The 19312-nt window shown below is 41.2% G+C and overlaps 1 protein-coding gene across 1 annotated transcript in view; it reads left to right on the top strand.

Annotated features, from left to right (window-relative positions):
- CD2AP (CD2 associated protein) overlaps positions 1 to 19312 on the top strand; it is an 87509-nt gene that overhangs the window by 31967 nt on the left and 36230 nt on the right. Inside the window, exons 3-4 of the mRNA XM_080614638.1 lie at positions 14387 to 14540; positions 18321 to 18421. Coding sequence (XP_080470764.1) covers positions 14387 to 14540; positions 18321 to 18421 — 255 coding nt within the window. The remainder of the gene's footprint in view (positions 1 to 14386; positions 14541 to 18320; positions 18422 to 19312) is intronic.

The raw sequence follows: 19312 nt of genomic DNA, 5'->3' as shown, positions 1-19312 counted from the left end.
TTGTTTCTTTTGGCTTTTGGAGAAAATAGTGCCACTGCAGAGTGTGTTATCAGGGGGTGCCATGTGGGTTTGCCTCGGCTGCTTCTGCTAATCCCATCCATTGGCACATGCCTGGGATTTGCGAGAATGGTGATAATGATTCCTGTGCTTGTGGGGCAAGAGACAGATCTCTACTAGCCAGCTATTTTGTCATGAATAAACAAGGAAACAGCTTTCTTCCAACCATAATGTCAGGATAAATGGCTTGGGTGAGCCTTCCTTATGATGGGGGCAGCCATTGTGTCTAAAATTAATACTAAAATAACCCCAGAAATCTAGCTGAAAACATTGTCAGACATACTCAAGGCACAGATATGTAGGTGTAAAGTCGTATATAAGAGTTTTTGGTGGGATAAATGGCCCATCTTGGATGATTCTTTTTCCTGTTACTTTTACAATTGAATTTCTGAGTTGACTGCTTGGATCAGTCAGGCCCTGGCCCTGTGAGTTCCATAAACTGACTGTATCTGGCATGAAGAGAAGAAAAATAAAATCTTGAGGCTGGTTTGAGTTTGCAGATGGCCTGAGACTTTACTCTGTGCAGTTGCTACTACTGACACAGCTCGTGGACACCTGTGTGTCAGGTTGTCTTTTTTTTGTCATCTCTATGATGGGATGGTGTAGCACTGGGATTTAATTGCATTATCATGATGGTTTTAGATGTGTGAATTATTGCATATTCCAAAGCAGTGTAGGTATGGTGATTAGGAAGATATGTTATGAGAAAGATATGTGGTTACATGAATTCTTTATCTTGATGGAGTATTAGATCTGAAATGTCAGAGATTCTTGCCTTTGTTAACTATTTAGAATAGAATCATATAGTCATAGAATAGTTAGGGTTGGAAAGGACCTTAAGATCATCTAGTTCCAACCCCCCTGCCATGGGCAGGGACACCTTCCACTAAACTGTGCCACCCAAGTGAAGAAAATGTGGCCCTTGCCTTGTTCTACATGAGCGCATGTTTTAAATCACCTGTCAAGAAGGTTTTAGTTTGCATTTGAAAACTGCTGTTTCACTGTAAAAGTCTGTAGCATTGTGAAGTCTTCCATGGTTGAATGTGAACACAGAATGAAGAAAATACTGTTGGTGCTTTTAATATTTAGAATTTTAAAATATATTTGGAAATAGGGAGTCTATAAATACTGTACTTCTAAGAGCATGTGAGAAATGGAAATAGCTCCTTCATTTTGCCTCAGTGGCAGTACTGGTATGGAAGGGAACTTGAAGTAGTGTTCTGAAGGATGCAGTATAAAATGTAATTAATGACTTATGTAAATCCTGCTTAATACGCTAATAACTCTCTCTGATTTTACTTTTTTAAGTTCCTTGATTGTACATGTGCCTTTTGCCTTTCTAAATGATGTATCAGTTTGGGATGTTACTCTGTTGTAGCTGCACGGTCCTAGGTACCAGTAATGCTGCTTGGTTTGGGTGTAAGGGTTTGTTGCACAAGCTAGTCGGGAAGAAGCAACAGGTATGTACAAGTAGTTATTTGTTTAACCACATGAAACATCTGCACTTTTGCCCTTCCTTATTTAGTTTTTACATTTGATTTGTGTTTAGTTTTATAACTTCCTCTCCGAGCATGGGAGAAAGGTAAACATTCCCTAGCTGGAAGCTTGCAAACAGGGTGTGTTCCATCAGATGGCATTTGCAACCATCATTGGGTAAATTACTGGAAGCATTGCCAGTTTCTCGATCAGTGGAAATTGACTGGGCATGTGCAGAAAACGTACTTTTAAGTTTGGACCTTCACTGTATGCAGAAGTCTAAGATACAGCCATAAATATGTGTTCTGGAATTAGCAGATAATTGAGGAATAATACCAAAAAATTTGGTTCTCCAGATACTGTAAGATGTAATGTTTGTTACATCCTGGAGGCTCTGGGCATGCATCCCAGCGCTGTATTTTTAGTACTTAGACATATGTCTAATAATTCAACATGTGTGTACACCCAACACGGTTAATATTAAATCTGGTGTTGTTTTTTTTTTTTTTTTTTTTTTTTTTTAAATGAGGCTGAATGAAGTAATCTACTTGTGAACTTGAAAATTATTGTGTGAGGCTAGCTCAGCTGTCCTGTAATCCCAGAACATCTGCACCACTTGAGAATTCTGTTTTCTTCTTGTTCGGATGGGTCATTGTTTTGGAGGGGGGAAGTTAGCTCCCCTCTACTGTCGTGTTTTCAGTACTAAATTTTTTTTTGAATGTGTGTTTTCCTTTGCTCTATCTCATGTTATGGGCTGATCTTGAAGTTAGATGTGGTAAACATTTTCAAGGCTTAACAGCCTTTTGGTTATTTCTCTTCCTAAAAATATTACTCTGGTGAATGTGTGTGAGTTCATTTGTATTTGGTGTAATAAGCTTTCAGACTATTAAAAGCTGATGATGATGGGCAGTTGCCCTGTCACCTATCTGCTTACAAAACAGGAGCAGAAAGCAAGATGCATTTTCAGTTTAAAATGTTAATTAACCTGTGAATCTTTGATGAAACTTCAGCTTTAAAACACTTCTGATCTCCACTGAGATGTTAAGTTTTATATTTTTAGCCCTTATTCAACAAATCTCTTAAGCATTTAATTCTGTATTTTGGGCAAGAGTTATGGTGGGACACAGATGTGTTAATGTTTTAACTTGCTTTAAGCTTTGTGAAGAGGTGGCCGCAAGTGCTGGAGGTTTTACAGGGAATAGAAAGAGATGGATGCCCTGGGAAAGGGATGCAGGGAAGAAGAAAGCTGAGTACAGCATCCTGCAGGAAGCCAAGATGATGGTGAGAAGGAGCAAGGGATGTTCTGAATTAAACATGAAAGTGCAGCTATAATGGTTAATGGATGACACATTTCTCTGGTCCAGCAATAGGCACTTAACTGGGAGAAGGAGAAGAAATGTGTCTTCCTGCTTTCCGTTGTAGGGGAAGCTTGATGAAACACCACGTGTTGGGGAAGCTGGATCTATGTCTTGCCCTCTGCCATATGAGATTTTTGGTTTCATTGATCTAAAGCACTATTTTTGTGTCCAGTGGTTGGCAGGACATAACTGCTAGTTTATAAAACAATTACAAGAAATCTAATTAAATTTTCATACGTATAAGCAATTAGAATAGAAAAGAAATGCAATTAACATTTTAAGATGGTTTTTATCTGGCTGTGAATGTGGCAGCACCATCAGATACTTAGACATTATTTTTAGAAGTATTTTAGGAGAATTTTTTTCTTAATTAAATGGTTGGGAAACACTGATGTTAACATCTGTCCTTCCTTTAGTTACTCCTGTTGATTTAGGATACTTTGCTCCAATATTGGTAGGCCTGGTGATCTGATTGCTGTGCTTTTCTGCATCTGGGGTTAGGTCCTTGTTAAAAGAAGGTGGAAAGAGTCTTTTTAACATTTGCAAAAGCTGTTTAGGATGCTAAAACACTGCACGTTTCTAGGTCTCTTGTATTTTGCCAATGTTAACAGACTGCAGATCAGAATCTTTGACACATATTTGGCACAAGCTTTAGAGGTACCCATTTCTCCACAATAAAAAAAAAAAAAAAAAATTATTTTTGTTTACATATATACGTAGAATAAAATATATGCATGTATAATAACATACACACACACACATATATATAACCTGTAACAAGATCTGAAATTCCAAGCCTGCTTCTACATTCCCCCTGTGTTCTTTCTTTAGGGAAGTCTAGGTTTTTGCCTGTTCTTCACCTTCAAATAATACATATATTCAATGGCTCAGGGTTTAGTCTGTAAGTCTGAAATTACTCTCCTATTTTTTTTTTTTTTATGTTTCTCAGAGCTCCTACTTATTCCACATATTTATGCATTATGAGAAAGAAGTAGTACCTTGCCTGACTAATGATGCCTTTCTTCCTAACAAAGAGGCAGAATGATTGATCACCACATCACTTATTTTGCTGGACTTTGCAGCATCAGGTTTGTGGTTGGACTCAATGATCTCAAAGGTCTTCTCTAACCTAAATGATTCTATATTTAGCATAGACCATAATATATAAAAATATTGGTAACTTGTTAAACTTATGCTGAATTTGTTTAACAAGAAACCAATGATGTGGTGTAGGTGTGATTTAATAGAAAGAAATGCTGGGGTTCTGTCTGCAAAATGGACAAGTGTAAGCCTGGCTTGAGTCAGTTCTTCTGCAGCTAATTATATTTTATTCTTGGGGGAAAAGTTAGAAATTATGATTTGAATCTGCAGCAGGCATGAATATTAATAATTCAATGTTCTGAGAATATTTGTCCAAACATTTATGAAATTGTGCTGTGCAGAGAGTTCACAGATGTCTTCTGGCATTGCTTGATGGTGGTGAAGTTTGTCCATGAGGGCTCTGCATCCTTGCTTTATGTACTCTTGTATTTGAAGCATGCAAAAATTTAAATATAAATGGATAGTTCTATGTAAAATTCTTATAAGAAACATTTAGGGGAATTCCCAAAGCCATGCTCAACTGATAAAATCCATCCAACCTGATGAAATCCATCCACGGGTCCTGAAGGAGCTGGTGAATGAAGTTGCTAAGCCACTGTCCCTCATATTTGAAAAATCATGGCAGTCGGGTGAAGTTCTCAACCACTGGAAAAAGGGAAATATAACCCCCATTTTCAGGAAGGGGGAAATGGATGATCCAGGGAACTACAGAGCAGTCAATCTCACCTCTGTGCCTGGCAAAATCTTGGGGCATATTCTCCTGGAAGACATGCTAAGGCACATGAAAAACAAGGAGGCGGTTGGTGACAGCCAGCATGGCTTCACTAAGGGGAAATCCTGCCTGACCAATTTGGTGGCCTTCTGTGATGGGGCTACGAAACTGATGGACAGGGGCAGAGCAGTTGACGTTATCTATCTGGACTTGTGCAAGCCGTTCGACACTGTCCCACATGACATCCTTGTCTCTAAATTGGAGAGACATCAATTTGATGGGTGGACCACTCGATGGATAAAGAACTGGCTGGATGGCCGCACGCAAAGAGCTGTGGTCAATGGCTCAATGTCCGGCTGGAGACCAGTAACGAGTGGTGTCCCTCAGGGATCGGTGTTGGGACCGGTCTTGTTCAACATCTTTGTCGGTGACATGGACAGTGGGATTGAGTGTGCCCTCAGCAAGTTTGCTGATGACACCAAGCTGTGTGGTTCGGTTGATAAGCTGGAGGGAAGGGATGCCATCCAGAGGGACCTTGACACGCTTGTGAGGTGGGCTGATGCCAACCTGATGAAGTTTAACCATGCCAAGTGCAAGGTCCTACACCTGGGTTGGAGCAATCCCAGGCACAGCTACAGGTTGGGCAGAGAAGAGATTCAGAGCAGCCCTGCAGAGAAGGACTTGGGGGTGTTGGTGAATGAGAAAATGTGAACATGAGGAGGCTTCAGTGTGTGCTCGCAGCCCAGAAAGCCAACCATATCCTGGGCTGCATCAAAAGGAGCATGACTGGCAGGTCAAAGGAGGTGATCCTGCCCCTCTGCTCTGCTCTTGTGAGACCTCACTTGGAGTATTGTGTGCAGTTCTGGTGTCCTCAACATAAAAAGGACATGGAACTGTTGGAACAAGTCCAGAGGAGGGCCACGAGGATGATCAGGGGAGTGGAGCACCTCCCGTATGGAGAGAGGCTGAGAAAGTTGGGGCTGTGGAGCCTGGAGAAGAGAAGGCTGCATGGAGACCTCATAGCAGCCTTCCAGTATCTGAAGGGGGCCTACAAGGATGCTGGGGATGGACTCTTCATCAGGGACTGTAGTGAGAGGACAAGGGGTAATGGGTTAAAACTTAAACGGGAAGTTTAGATTGGATCTAAGGAGGAAGTTCTTTACTGAGAGGGTGGTGAGGCACTGGAATGGGTTGTCCAGGGAAGTTGTGAATGCTCCATCCTTGGCGGTGTTCAAGGCCAGGTTGGATGAGGCCTTGGGTGGCATGGTTTAGTGTGAGATATCCCTGCCCATGGCAGGGGGGTTGGAACTAGATCATCTTAAGGTCCTTTCCAACCTTAACTATTCTATGATTCTATGATTTGAGTAAACGGTGTGCTTTATGGAAGAACTACAGCAAAATTGCTCCCATAGCAGTATGTTTCTGTAGCTGCTGTGAAAACTGCTGGGGATTGATGTCAACCAGAAGCCTTTTTCCTAACCTTAGTCTTGAACAGAAATGCCTTTGACTGGGGCATACCAAAGTCAGAATATGAAGCAATTTCATTTTTCAAAGAGGCACAGATATGAGGCATGATACTGCTTTGCTGTTGCTTCAGCCTGAGCATGGGTCAGTGCTTAAAAATAAACCCTCTGATTTACTGTTAAAGAGTCCCTACTTTGGCCATAAATTAGGCCAAAAAAAATCAACCCATGGCACATGTTAATCTGCCCAGGAGGTAATTTGTCTTCCGAACCAAGACAAGTTACTGTTCTTCAGATGGTAACTACTTTCATCTTTAAAGTGATTTGTTTCTATTTTCAAGAATAATGTTTAATTCTCTGGGGAATCAGGGTCTGCTTGTGACCTCTCCCAGTTGAGCTTTCCTGTTGAGAAGTGGAACCTGCTGTGACCTCTTGAATGCTCCAGGGAAATTGCTCGGGATCTTCACAGCTAGTTTGGTTCATAAGTTTTCTTGATCTGTCTGTTTAGTTCAAGGCAAGTGTGGCAAAGGCATGAGGTAGACAGGAGTAGCTGCAAATTATTAGCATTTCTTTCTTTGCCTTTATTAAATATTTAGCCTCTGTGGGCACCTGCATTGAGGATGAGAAAACAAGTTTTCTACTCAAGGAGGAGACACTGGTGAAATTACAGGACATGGGATATCTTAGGTTTAAGAAACTGAAGCTGTTAAAGCTGCCCTGTGCCTTCCTGTGTCCTGCTGTAACTGAAATTGTAAATGTGAGGAGTAACTGGTGCTTAAAAAATTAGCAATGTGAAGATTTTTATCTTCTAGGAGCCATGGTTTTTCACTGCACTTGAACAGATTATGGCTGGCTCTTATCTGTATGCAGCTGTACAGATTTCTATATGTATTTATATCCAGTTGCACACGTGTTACTCTTCAGTGACAAGCTTTTTAGTTTTGCAGGCTGTAAGGGGAAGAGATGTACTTGTATACACAAAACTATGGCCTATAGATCTGTCACAATCTTCCAATTCCTCTCTCCCGTAATAGTGACAAGTTCAATTCTGATTTCCTTATTTCCGGTCAAAAAACAATCATAAACTTAATTTGCCAGATTCTTTATTGCATTTCTGATGTGAAAGGAGATGAGATATTCATATGTGAGGGCTCAGTCTCTGTATTCTTCATCTCAACATGTTTTAGAGATTGAGACCATTTTCTGCTGCTTGATCTTACTTTAAAGTATACTCAGTCAGTAACAGAAATGCGCATTGCTTTTGCACAAGCTGATGTTTCCTAGTTTACAGTGGAACTAATGTAATAAGTCTACAGATTATTCTTGGTATGATATAGGAGGAAATGCCAGCTAAAGTCTTAATATTTATGCCTGAAGAATCCAGCTAAGGATTTAGGTTTGCTGAGGAATGGATTTTGCTTTGCTTTTTAATTCAGGAATAGACTTGATATTTGCAACCATCTATTTATTCCTCATGTTTTTCCAGGTGATCTGACCTGCTTTCTCTTTCTCCACTGCCCTGCTGATTTTAGTGCTCTTTGCTTCTGGCGAGAGATGCAGGGAGGATCCTGCCATGATTGCTGGAGCCTTGTGTGGGCAAGCGGCTGATGGAGGAAAGGCTGCTTGCTTGCTAGCTTAAAGTAAGACAGGAATGCCTGCTTATTTGTTTATTTTAAAAGGTATCATGAGGGTGTGGATGTTAGATTTTGTCTGCATGTAAGGAAGAATAGTTCTTGTTTCACATTGCTGTATTTCAGTGATTTTGAGCTTTTCTATGTAAACATATAAATTTCCCTGAGAAATCATTAAACTGTGACAGGTACAATTAAAACAGTTTTAATGCTGTTAAGATCAGCACAGTGGGGTTTTTGTACACATTTTTGTATATCAGCCTGTAGCAATTTCGGCAAAAGTGTTGTGAAATGTGTCTAGTGGAGACTATGAAAACTTCAGACCTTTATGACTTGTGCTGTAGTTTGCAACAGAAGGAGTGGGTGGTTACTTCCCACTTGAGTGTGTCTTATGCCAAGAGACAGTCTGTAGCGACCTTCTACTGCCAAATCATAAATGCATAAAATCTGTGTTGCTAATGGAAACACTGACAAGGCTTGAACTGCAGTGGACTCCCATCATAAAAATATTAAAATTTCCAGCTGCAGTTAATGTCAGATTTTCACTTTGGTTTTGCTGGCTGGCAGCTGATTGTGGCCTCATCTCAGAACAAGCTGAAGTGCCCTGGAGGTTTTTGTTGGTATTGTCACAGCACAGTCTCTCTGATAGTTTGGATATATGAGACTGACATAAAACATAACAAAAACAAACAAAGAAAAATGCCTTACTTGTGAAGCCAATGAATAGGAGCCTTGAGCATATTCAGGTTGGTTATAGTGGTACTTGGGAGGTGAGACTTGTGGGCAGTGTCATTTGCCAACTGCTGAAAATCAAGCTGCCTGTTTGGACAGAGACGTAAGAATTGCAATCTCTTATTAACATTTAGTGTTAATTGTAGACTCTTATTACTGGGGGAATAGTTTTAAGCTGAAAGGTGGTAGATTTAGATTAGATATTAGGAAAAAATTCTTCCCTGTGGCAGTGGTGAAACACTGGCACAGATTGGCCAGGTTGAATGGGGTTTGAGCAACTTGGTCTAGTAGAAGGTGTCCCTGCCTGTGGCAGGGGGTTGGAACTAGATGATCTTAAGGCATATCAAGGATAAGAGGGTCATGAGGGGCAGTCAACATGGCTTTACCAAGGGGAAGTCATGCTTGACCAACCTCATAGCCTTTTATGAGGAAATAACACGGTGGATGGATGATGGCAGAGCGGTGGATGTGGTCTACCTTGACTTCAGCAAAGCATTTGACACAGTCTCCCACAGCATCCTCATAGCTAAACTGAAGAAGTGTGGTCTGGATGATCAGGTAGTGAGGTGGACTGCGAACTGGCTTGAAGGAGAGAAGCCAGAGAGTTGTAGTCTATGGGGCGGAGTCTAGTTGGAGGCCTGTATCTAGTGGAGTGCCTCAAGGGTCAGTACTGGGACCAGTATTATTTAATATATTCATCAACGATTTAGATGAGGGAATTGAGTGTACTATCAGCAAGTTTGCTGATGACACTAAGCTGGGAGGAGTGGCTGACACGCCAGAAGGCTGTGCTGCCATCCAGCGGGACCTGGACAGGCTGGAGAGTTGGGCAGGGAGTAACTTGATGAAATATAACAAGGGAAAATGTAGAGTCCTGCATCTGGGCAGGAATAACCCCAGGTTCCAGTATAGGTTGAGGAACGACCTGTTAGAGAGTAGTGTAGGGGAGAGGGACTTGGGGGTCCTAGTGGACGGCAGGATGACCATGAGCCAACACTGTGCCCTTGTGGCCAAGAAGGCCAATGGCATCCTGGGGTGTATTAGAAGGGGGGTGGTCAGTAGGTCGAGAGAGGTCCTCCTTCCCCTCTACTCTGCCCTGGTGAGACCACATCTGGAATATTGTGTCCAGTTCTGGGCCCCTCAGTTCAAGAAGGACAGGGACCTGCTGGAGAGAGTCCAGTGCAGGGCAACTAAGATGATGAAGGGAGTGGAGCATCTCCCTTATGAGGAAAGACTGAGGGAGCTGGGTCTCTATAGTTTGGAGGAGACTGAGGGGTGACCTTATTAGTGTATATAAATATATAAAGGGGGAGTGTCACGAGGATGGAGCCAGGCTCTTCTCAGTGGCAAACAATGATAGGACAAGGGGTAATGGGTACAAACTGGAACACAAGAGGTTCCACTTAAACTTGAGAAGAAACTTCTTCTCAGTGAGGGTGACGGAACACTGGAACAGGCTGCCCAGGGGGGTTGTGGAGTCTCCTTCTCTGGAGACATTCAAAACCCGCCTGGACACATTCCTGTGTAACCTTATCTAGGTATTCCTGCTCCGGCAGGGGGATTGGACTAGATGATCTTTTGAGGTCCTTTCCAATCTCTAGCATACTGTGATACTGTGATCTTGAAGGTCCCTTCCAACCAAAATCATAACCAAAACCATTCTGTGATTCTGTAATTAATGGGGCATTTTTTAATGTTTGCATCAATTAGTGCCAGTTTTCGGAGATCCAAACTGGTGTCTTGTTTTAAAATTATGTCTTTTGTAAAATATTAACGTGTCCAAAAGCCCAGAGTCGTAACAGTGATGCTCGGGGTGAAGCTGCTGGCAGTGGTGATGGGTGCTTTTTAAAATGTATTTAAAGCAGTTTCTTACTGTTTGAGGACTGATGTGACATACAGGTTGTGGTTTAGTGGATCACATGCAAGTATGGAGACCAGGGATTCCTGAATTTGCTTTAACTTGGTTTGGCTATAATGTGGTTTTTAATGTCCTGAGGAAGGATAATTAATGCTGTAGTTCCTCTTGAACAAGCAGTGTGTGCGTAGGGGAAGTATTGCTTGCTTTACAAGTTTGTTCTAAACAGTAGGAGGTTTAAATGTGGAAAATGCAGTTGCTGGCTTATCCATGCGCTGCTTCCTAACCCCTTCTTCTGTAGTTCTTTGTCACTAGATTTGTCACTAGCTGCTGCAGCAGTAGATTCCTTTGTGGCTGTTTTTCCTCTCCTTGTTGCAAAGCACCTTCATGTGATGCTACAGTCAGAGTGCTTTCTGATAGAGGAAGCAAAATGTCACTGTTGTCTGATTCAAGCAAGGCTGGTATCTGTCCATTACCCAGGTCTGTTCATTGTAAATCTGATTGATTTTCAGCTCTGCTTCTGTAGTCACCTTGATCTTTTCCTTGCATCCTCTTTTCTTTTTTGTGTCTCGGATTAGGATGGTTTCTCTTAAGTGCATATTCAAGTGTTCAGCTTTCATAAAGTATGTTGCTACCAGTTTCTCTGTCTGATCATTCTGTCTTCTACTGACAAAAGCCTTCATCAGTAAGTCTTCAGTCTTTGAATCTGACTGCAAGATTACTCACAGAATTATTTTAGATTTTACTTTTTAATCTATATTTTCTGTTCAAATTTGCCATTCCTAGTCTTGTGTTAAGCTTCTGAGAGTTTCCTGCCCATCATTACTTCGATTAGTGGCTTAAGCCTGGCAAAAAAGATGCTTGCTCAAGCATTCCTCTGTCCATTTTTGGTCTTCAGTCTTTGTAGTGGTCATTGCTTTTGTCTCAAACCATTCCCTGTTGTTTGTAACCTGTCAATTACTTTGCTGCCTTTGATACTACCTCTGGACTTAAAAGTGTGTTGCCTGTTTACTTCAAATTACTGGTGAAGGTGATATTTACCTTACCTTTGCAGCTTGTTCTAGCACTTAGAAGTGATGTGTGGTGTGGTTTTGTTGTTTCTTTTTTTTTTTTTTTCTTTTAATAAACAAAGAAAAGAGGGGGGTGATATTTTTCATCAGACTGCCAGTGTATGCCATCCCCATTTCACTTTTGCGTCTCTTTGCTTTTCACAAAGTTATTGAAGCAGCTGCTTCTGAAGTCTTGTGTGAAGTGCAGACCTGGGGAAGGAGTGTGGAGCTGACTCCTCACCAGCAAGTGTTACTACTAAGAAACTGGTTAACTCGGGAGGTGTTAGCTTCTGGAGCAGCTGGAAGCTTTTGGAGGTGTATAAATTGCATGGCAAAAGATTATAATTTAGAAAATTCAGGGACAGAACCACTCTAGGCAAGTTTTCAAGCACCAAGATGTTTTTCAGTTGAGCAGAATGGTCTTGCAGTAAGGCAGCTTGAAGTTTGTTTTGGAGGTGGAACACTTCTCAGCTGTTTGTCAGACTTGCAAATAACCTGCCAATAAACAGCAGTAAGACTGAGAATGACAAAGTCTTTGAAATGTAAAATGTCTGCTTAAATGGAGGTAGACCAGATGCTGTGCTTTCCTGATGTTTTTTGGGGAAAGGGGGCTTGACTTGGAAGATGGGATCTCAGCAAAGCTAAGATCTCCAGGGCAGAAGTCCTGGAGATGGGTGAATAACAGCAGGAACTACTCACATTTTCTGAAAAGCTTCTTTATGTAATGTAGGTGAGTGGGAGGAAAAATTGTGCTGCCTGTAGTCTTGCTTATTCTACTTCCTCTACTCTTTTGGGAAATAGGAAGGTGCTTTGGACTGTTTTGTTAGAGGTTTGCAGTAAGTTTGAAAGCATCAGTAGCTTTCCAGACCACAGAGTTTTTTCAGCTGGACAGCTGCTCTAAGTAACCTTGGCTTAAATGTTCCAGAGAGCACCATATAGGTCCTTGTAAATGTTTCTCATGTTTTTGGCGTTTCACCAATGCATGGATTCTGTTGTTTTAAAGCTCACATTCACATAACGTTAGTAAGCATATATATATATATGCATTGCAAATATTGTTTTCAGATATTATTTTATTACAGCTACAGCTGCAGTAACCAGTGGAGCTGTTAACCAGTGGCTGCTGGTGGTGGATGTAAGAATTGTTCTGAAGTGGATCACAAAGGGTCCTTATGGGTGTTTGCTTTCCTCAAGACATTGTATTACTGCAGTGGAAAAGCTGATGGGCTTTGAGGGTCTTGCTAAGCACACAGGTGCATGAGATTCAGTGGATGTAACGCAGTTGGGTTTTCAGAAAATCTTTGATGAAGCTGTCCAAGTTACTGAAGGAATGAAGTTGCCGTGGAACTGAAGAAAATTCTTTTATGGGTTGGAAGATACTTAAAGAATAAGAAGCAAAGGACTTATCACTAATTTGTCAGGGTAGAGAAGAGTCAGCAATGGGATTCCCCAGGAGCCAGTTGTGATACTGGCTTTGTTCAGCAATGTCATGGTTTAAGCCCAGCTGGTAACTCATAACCACGCAGCTGCTTGCTCACTCCCCCACCTTCTTCCTCCCCAGCTCCTGGAAGGATGGAGAGGAGAAGCGAAAGAACAATGTGCAATAACAGCCCAAAACACCAGCAGGATGCAGGTGTCATCAGATCTGCTGAGACCAGTATGGGGACAAGCAGCTAGAAAGTTAAGGGGATGGAGCAGCTGCCTGGAGAGATTGGGGCTGACAACACTAGGACTCTTTAGTTGAGAGGGTGAAGCCAAGGGGGAATACGATCAAGGTTTACACAGCCATGAAGGCAGTGATAAACTGAATGCAGTGATAGGGAGCATGCACTGGGACTAGTGAAGTGGCAGTTTAACGCAGATGAGAGGAGCTTCTCTAAGTAGCAGAGGGTGAATATCTGCTGCCTATCCCTAAGGAAGCTGTGGAGGCAGACTGGACCGTGGGTGCAAAAAGGGATTAGGCAGCTTTATTTGCAGACCTGAAAGGGAGAATGGAGAGGATCTATCTCCTTAATGAAACCCTTATGGATGCTCTGGGAATGTGGGAGGGTCTGGGTTGCAGGCTAGCTCCCTAAAGAGCGTCTGGGATTGCAGCTGCTGAGAGCTGCTGTGCTCTAGATGGGCCATTGATCTGACTTAATGGATTTCTTCTTGTGCTAAGTGATGACTTCCTTCTTTCAGAGGATCAGTTCTCTGGTAGAATCTCATTTAGCGACCTGATGCAGCAGAGTAAGTGCTGTGTACAGTGCCTTTTCTGTCAAGAACTGGTGCTTTCTTGTTTTTAGGCTTCTTAGTCCTGATTAGCACATTCAGTTCCAATGTTAACACCTTAATTTAGAAAGATAGGAAGGTGGGAGACAATTATGAGAAAAATTGTCTGTTACTTTCCTCTTACACCTTTCCTCTCAGTTCTTCACACTCTGCTTCATGTATCTCACTTTTTTCCACTCATGTCTTTCAGCAGTACAATTGCATCTTTTCTGTAACAAAAACCTTTGAGCTTTCTGAAGCAGAGATGATCACCTAATACAGTTTTATATATTGTAATATTTTATTTAATGCCCTATCCTATGGGTCTGTCATTGAAGTAATCTTTATATTTTTAACAAGGTTTTCAAATATAAGCTGTGACTTAAGAGTTGTAATAAGAGACTTTTGGGCTCAATGCTACTTAGGGTTGGAGTGGACAGCTAAAATACTGCCTGTTTCTCAATTTTCTCAGCACATTAGCATTTTTGTTTACTAATATGATTGTATGGAAGGGTTAAGTTTATTTTAAGGCCTTTAGTATGTTTAGTTGCAGGATGCCATGTTTTTTGAGTATTATAAGACATCAGTACACACCAGATGGTAAGTACCTGAAATCTGTTAGCCTATGGAGTAACTGTCTAAAAACATTGACCTCTTGAGTAATTTCAGTGGCCTCTCAGTCTTTTAAATCTCTTGTTTTAGGAAGTTAAGAAGGATGTAGAACCCAAGGATGATGCTGTACCGGTCAGGAGAGAGAAAGCTGGCAATGTAGCCAGTCTTGTGCAGCGTATGAGCAGCTATGGGCTTCCAGCAGGAGGATTTCAGCCTCATCCCCCATCCAAAAGCTTCAAGAAGAGTACGTAGTCTTTCCAGTTCCTTCGATTGTAAACTGCTGATGTGCATTTTTTTTTCTTTTAATAAACATGAATTATTTAATGTCTGACTTAGTTTTAAGATTGTATGGAAAACTAGAGACATAGGAAGAAAAGCTTTGATTCTAAGCAAATTCTGCTGCTGGATGCATGGGCAGAAAACTTACGTGTACTTCTCAACAGCAGCAATAAGGATGAATTTTCCTGGGAACAGGATTTAGCCCTTTCCACATTCCAGAGACTTGATCTGTAACTTCATGTGAGCCGTGCTTGTATTGTGTCAGTTACCTAAATGAGAACTGAAGGTGTCTTCATGATAATCAAAAATCTTCCTGTGGACGTTTCTTTTAAACAAAAGTTTTGCTGGGAATTCAGGGTTTTGTGACAAGGCAACATTCTGCAGTTCAGGTTCCTCTTGTCTGGTAGACTTGCTTTTAGTGTGAAATAAGGTAGAGTTGGTGCCATCAAAGAAAAATTGTGGCGGCCTTCCTTTGGTTGTAACTGCAGCCCTCAGGATGGTCAGGAGTACAGACCTAGTGCCTCTCTATGTGTGGTCTTCTGCATTTTAATGCTTGTATTTAAATCAAGGCAACTAAAGCCTAGAGCAGAAAACTTGATGTTCCCTGCCTCCAGAAAATTGACCTGTTATTTATATTTGGGCACTTCAGTCTTAAAAGAGACACTGCTTTAAATTACTCTGGCTTCCTTTCTCTTACGAGGGATTGCAAACATTTACTATTTAAGCTTTCTTTAAAAGAAAGAATTCAGAACTTAATGTTTCTGGTATGTTTATACTTTGAAGTTTTGCCCATAAAAGGAGAAGAACCACTAGTTGTCTTTTAAAGCCCTAAAATGGGACTACCAGATTAACAAATTTGTTGAAACCATCTTCTAGGCAACTAAGGATGTTAGCTTAAAAATCACTTTTAGTGACTCTGATCTCTATATGCATATTTGCAACAGCACATAAGTGCCTGTTAGATGTTTGCATCAGCAGGCTTTTAAAAATCTATCGTGAAAGATTAATGCTGTTCCTAGACTAATGCAACAAGGCTTTGAAAGGAAATCAACATGATCGTTATCAGTCCTTCCAACTAGGATTCCATGATTCTATGAAGATGATATGATACTAGTTCAGAGGTTGCTTACTCATTCTGCTTGTCTCCGAAACCCTGGAATGATCTCATATACAGGACGTCTTATGTTGATGGCTGTGGCCACGATAATAGGTAAAACTTGGGTCTCAAACTGCAGTTCTCTGGCTAGTCTCATTCTCCTAAAAGAAAGTGGTGTTCAAGTACCTTCCTTTAGGCACACAACTGTTTACTTGGTGCAGTGACAATCTCTGCATTTCCATTTTACTTGCTGTTCACTCTTTCCTGGAAGACTGTTTAAATAGCTCCTGCAGATCATGTTTGCTCTGTGCCTGGGCAATCATTCACTCCCTTCAAAAGGTTCCCAGTGCTTTGTTGTCTTCCTGTTTCTGGTTCCTAACCTGTGGAAATGAGGTTTACAATGTTAAAAACTAAATTAAGCTTCTTTGATTTTTTGCCAGTGTGCAGGGAGGTAGGTTGTCTCTGCCTGGGGCATCCCTTGTGTTTTTTTCTCATGTGCAGCTCTCTCGGGTATTTTATATCAGCTGGGTAGTAAGCTGCAGGCTCTATTCCTATCAGTTAGATGGCTGCCTTTATTCACAGAAAGGAAAATACAGAAGGTGTGTTAAATTACAGCAAGAAAGGGCTGAATTTGGTTTACTCCATACAAAACAAATAAAACCTGAAGCCAGACAAGTTGTTTTGGAAACAATTGCTTGAGGGCTTGCAGCCCAGCACCATGTGAAGATGGAGTGGTGTTTTCCAAGCAGATTGGTTAGCTTTCTAGGTTAGTCTAGGGATTTTCAAAACTGGAAGGCAGTACTTCCTGAACTATATATCACTGAAGTCAGACCTCGGGTGAGAGTGAGTTCTGCAGGTGAAATGCATATGTGGGTTTGGTTTCTCCCCCTCTTCCCCATGTTGATAGAATTACAATATGAAAAGGAATGCTGAGATCAGAATTATACCAAATGGCCATGACTTTTTAATTTGCCTTTTTCTCTGGTATCAGCTAATCTCATACAAAGGAGGAGTACTGAAAGCACTGTAGGAGGTAGTAAAGGCCAGTGAACCATTTATTGCAATTACTGTTAACCTAACAATTCTTCTGGGCTAATGTATGAGTTTCAGTAGAGTTAAAAGAAGGGTGTATTAGGTGGGCAATTATGCGTTACTAGAAATAACCCGTAGAGCTTCATTCTCCTGGCTTATTTGCTTCCTGCCCCTTTCATGTTCTTTAGAGCACAGACCATATACCAGCATGTAGAAAATTCCTGATTTAGTGAGCCCGCTGTCAGAAATTTTAGATGCTGAATATTATTCAGATGCCTGGTGTGTTTTGTACTAAGGATGCTGGGTAAGGCGGTCTTCTAAATGACTTTGGACTTTCAATGCTGCTATAATAAGACAAAGATCAATCTTGGAGGCAGTATTTGTGTTCTGATATGTTTTTACCCAGCTAATCTTAATTGCTGAAGCTCGAGTATGGAAGGAGGGTAAAGTATAAGAGAGTATGGAAGGAGGGTAAAGTATAAGAGAGTATGGAAACTATACATCTTCTACAAGCTTAAGCTTTGCCGCTTCATCCCTGCCCATGGCAGGGGGATTGGAACTAGATGATCTTAAGGTCCTTTCCAACCCTAACTATTCTATGATTCAACCATTTATTTCATATATTCACTTAGTGTGGCAGATTTATTTTTAAGGAGTTTAGAGATCCTGTGTGGGTCATAGCACAGAATGACAGTTGCCTTCAAAATCATGCTGGCTGCTCTGTTGTGGAAAAGGTCTGAAGGCATGGCTACTTGTTTGAAGGAGAACTTTCTGGGTTCAGCAGTAGCATTGCTCCAGGGTATGTGCAGAGTAATCGGGCAATTGTAGATTCACACCACTTTGGCTGGAGGGATTGTTGGAAGCCACATCAATGCTCTCCCCTTTTAGGATGTCACTTTGTCTTTTTGCTGCCTGTGAAGCCTTAATGTTATGTGGTAAACATCTAAAGACTGCACTGTATTTTAATTTTGCCTTTGTTAAGCACTGCTAATTGAAGCTTAGGTTGAATTCTCAACTCCATCCTGGTACTGAGAAAAGGGAGAGGTTTTGCATTGACAGATAAAAATGAGTTTGGATTTTGAAATATGAGCCAGGCAAATGTTAGCATTACCTCAGAGCTGTAGTTAGCAAAGTCTTTGTTAGAGAACAGAAAGGCTGTTGGCATTTCCGTGTTGTGCAGAACGAAACGTGTTAACTTCTTTCAAGGATTGCTTAAGACTGGAGGCTCAAATTTGCACATTTTCTTCCAAGCACGTGCTAACACTGCAACTGGTAATGGTTGTCATTCCTGCAGATTATGCTCAGGAAACAGCTTGAAAAATCATTGTAGTGAGGGGTTTATCTGACTTGCTTGTGTGAACATGTTTTCTATGGCATGTTTGTAATTGGCAGCATAGTGTTTGTAATTGGGAGTCTGTGAAGCTCCATGATTTGCAAGTTCTAGGATACGGCTTGCTAGCCTGAAGTGACACAGGCAAGCTGGAAAACCAGCAGCAAAATCTGCGTAGCTGTTCAGGTTGGTTTGTGGGTCTCCTGGTCAGATGTGATCCTCAGGAGCTGAAGAAATCTAGTTTTTCTTTGCAAGAGTTCTTACTTTTGCCATTTCCTTTGGTTCAGGGTCCAAGAAGCGGCAATGTAAAGTGCTCTTCGAATATGTCCCACAGAATGAGGATGAGCTGGAACTCAAGCTGGGGGATGTGCTTGACATCAATGAAGAGGTAAGCTGTTATACAGAGCTGAGAGTCTCTTTATATGGCCAAAAGTCAAATTGCTTCTTTGATTAAATGAATTACAAGAACATTAGAAGAATAACATGGGAATTAGTGTTTTTTAAGCTAAATTTGGGAGTTCTTTCAGTATCTAATCCTAAATCAATGAATGCTAGATGTTAGGAGAAGCATTTGATCATCACAGCAATAAATTATCTGTTACAGTTTCCTTTCTCAAAAGACTTTTATAGTTCTTTGGCCTTGCTTGTGATCCTGTTTTTTAGGATGCTTATGCTAAAACTGTTCCTTTAAGTTGACATACTCTTAACTCAGTTTAGGTGAAAAATGTTATTTGACCTGACTTTTCCAGTCTCATGCTTTCTTGCAAACTCACTGAAGCTTTGAACTGATGTAGTAACAGTATTCAGCACAGAAGCCTGTATCTGTAATATGATATACATCAGCCACCTGCACAAAAATATGGGGCATACAAATGCACTCAACAACATGTTATTTTTCTATTGTCTTCCTTTTTCACTAGGTAAGAAATACAGTTAAAGATATATCTTGATGTTCAGACTGTGATGGCAATGGCCCTCTGTATTTGAGTAGGGGTTTAGGGTGAAGGTTTCTTTTCCAACCTACGTGCTTCCTTGATATCTGTTCCATTCAATAGCAACTTGTTCTATTCAATAGCAACTTGTGTTGTGGGAAGCTTTTGAATATGCGGGAAGAGTGCCTCTTACTAGAGTGAAATCTGTCAGGGAGCCTGTGGAAGAGACCAGCGCGATTGTGGAAGCAACTTTTTCAGAGCTAGGTGGAAAGCTTCTGCATGGCATGCTCTGACTTTCACTGCACCATCTCTTCTCACTACCCTCCTGAGGGTCTGAGGAAGGAGGT

This window comes from Psittacula echo (genome assembly GCF_963264785.1).
Source record: "Psittacula echo genome assembly, chromosome: 4".
Lineage (NCBI taxonomy): Eukaryota > Metazoa > Chordata > Aves > Psittaciformes > Psittacidae > Psittacula > Psittacula echo.
Note: the sequence above shows the minus strand (reverse complement) of the source record. Positions and strands in the feature narration are given on the sequence as shown.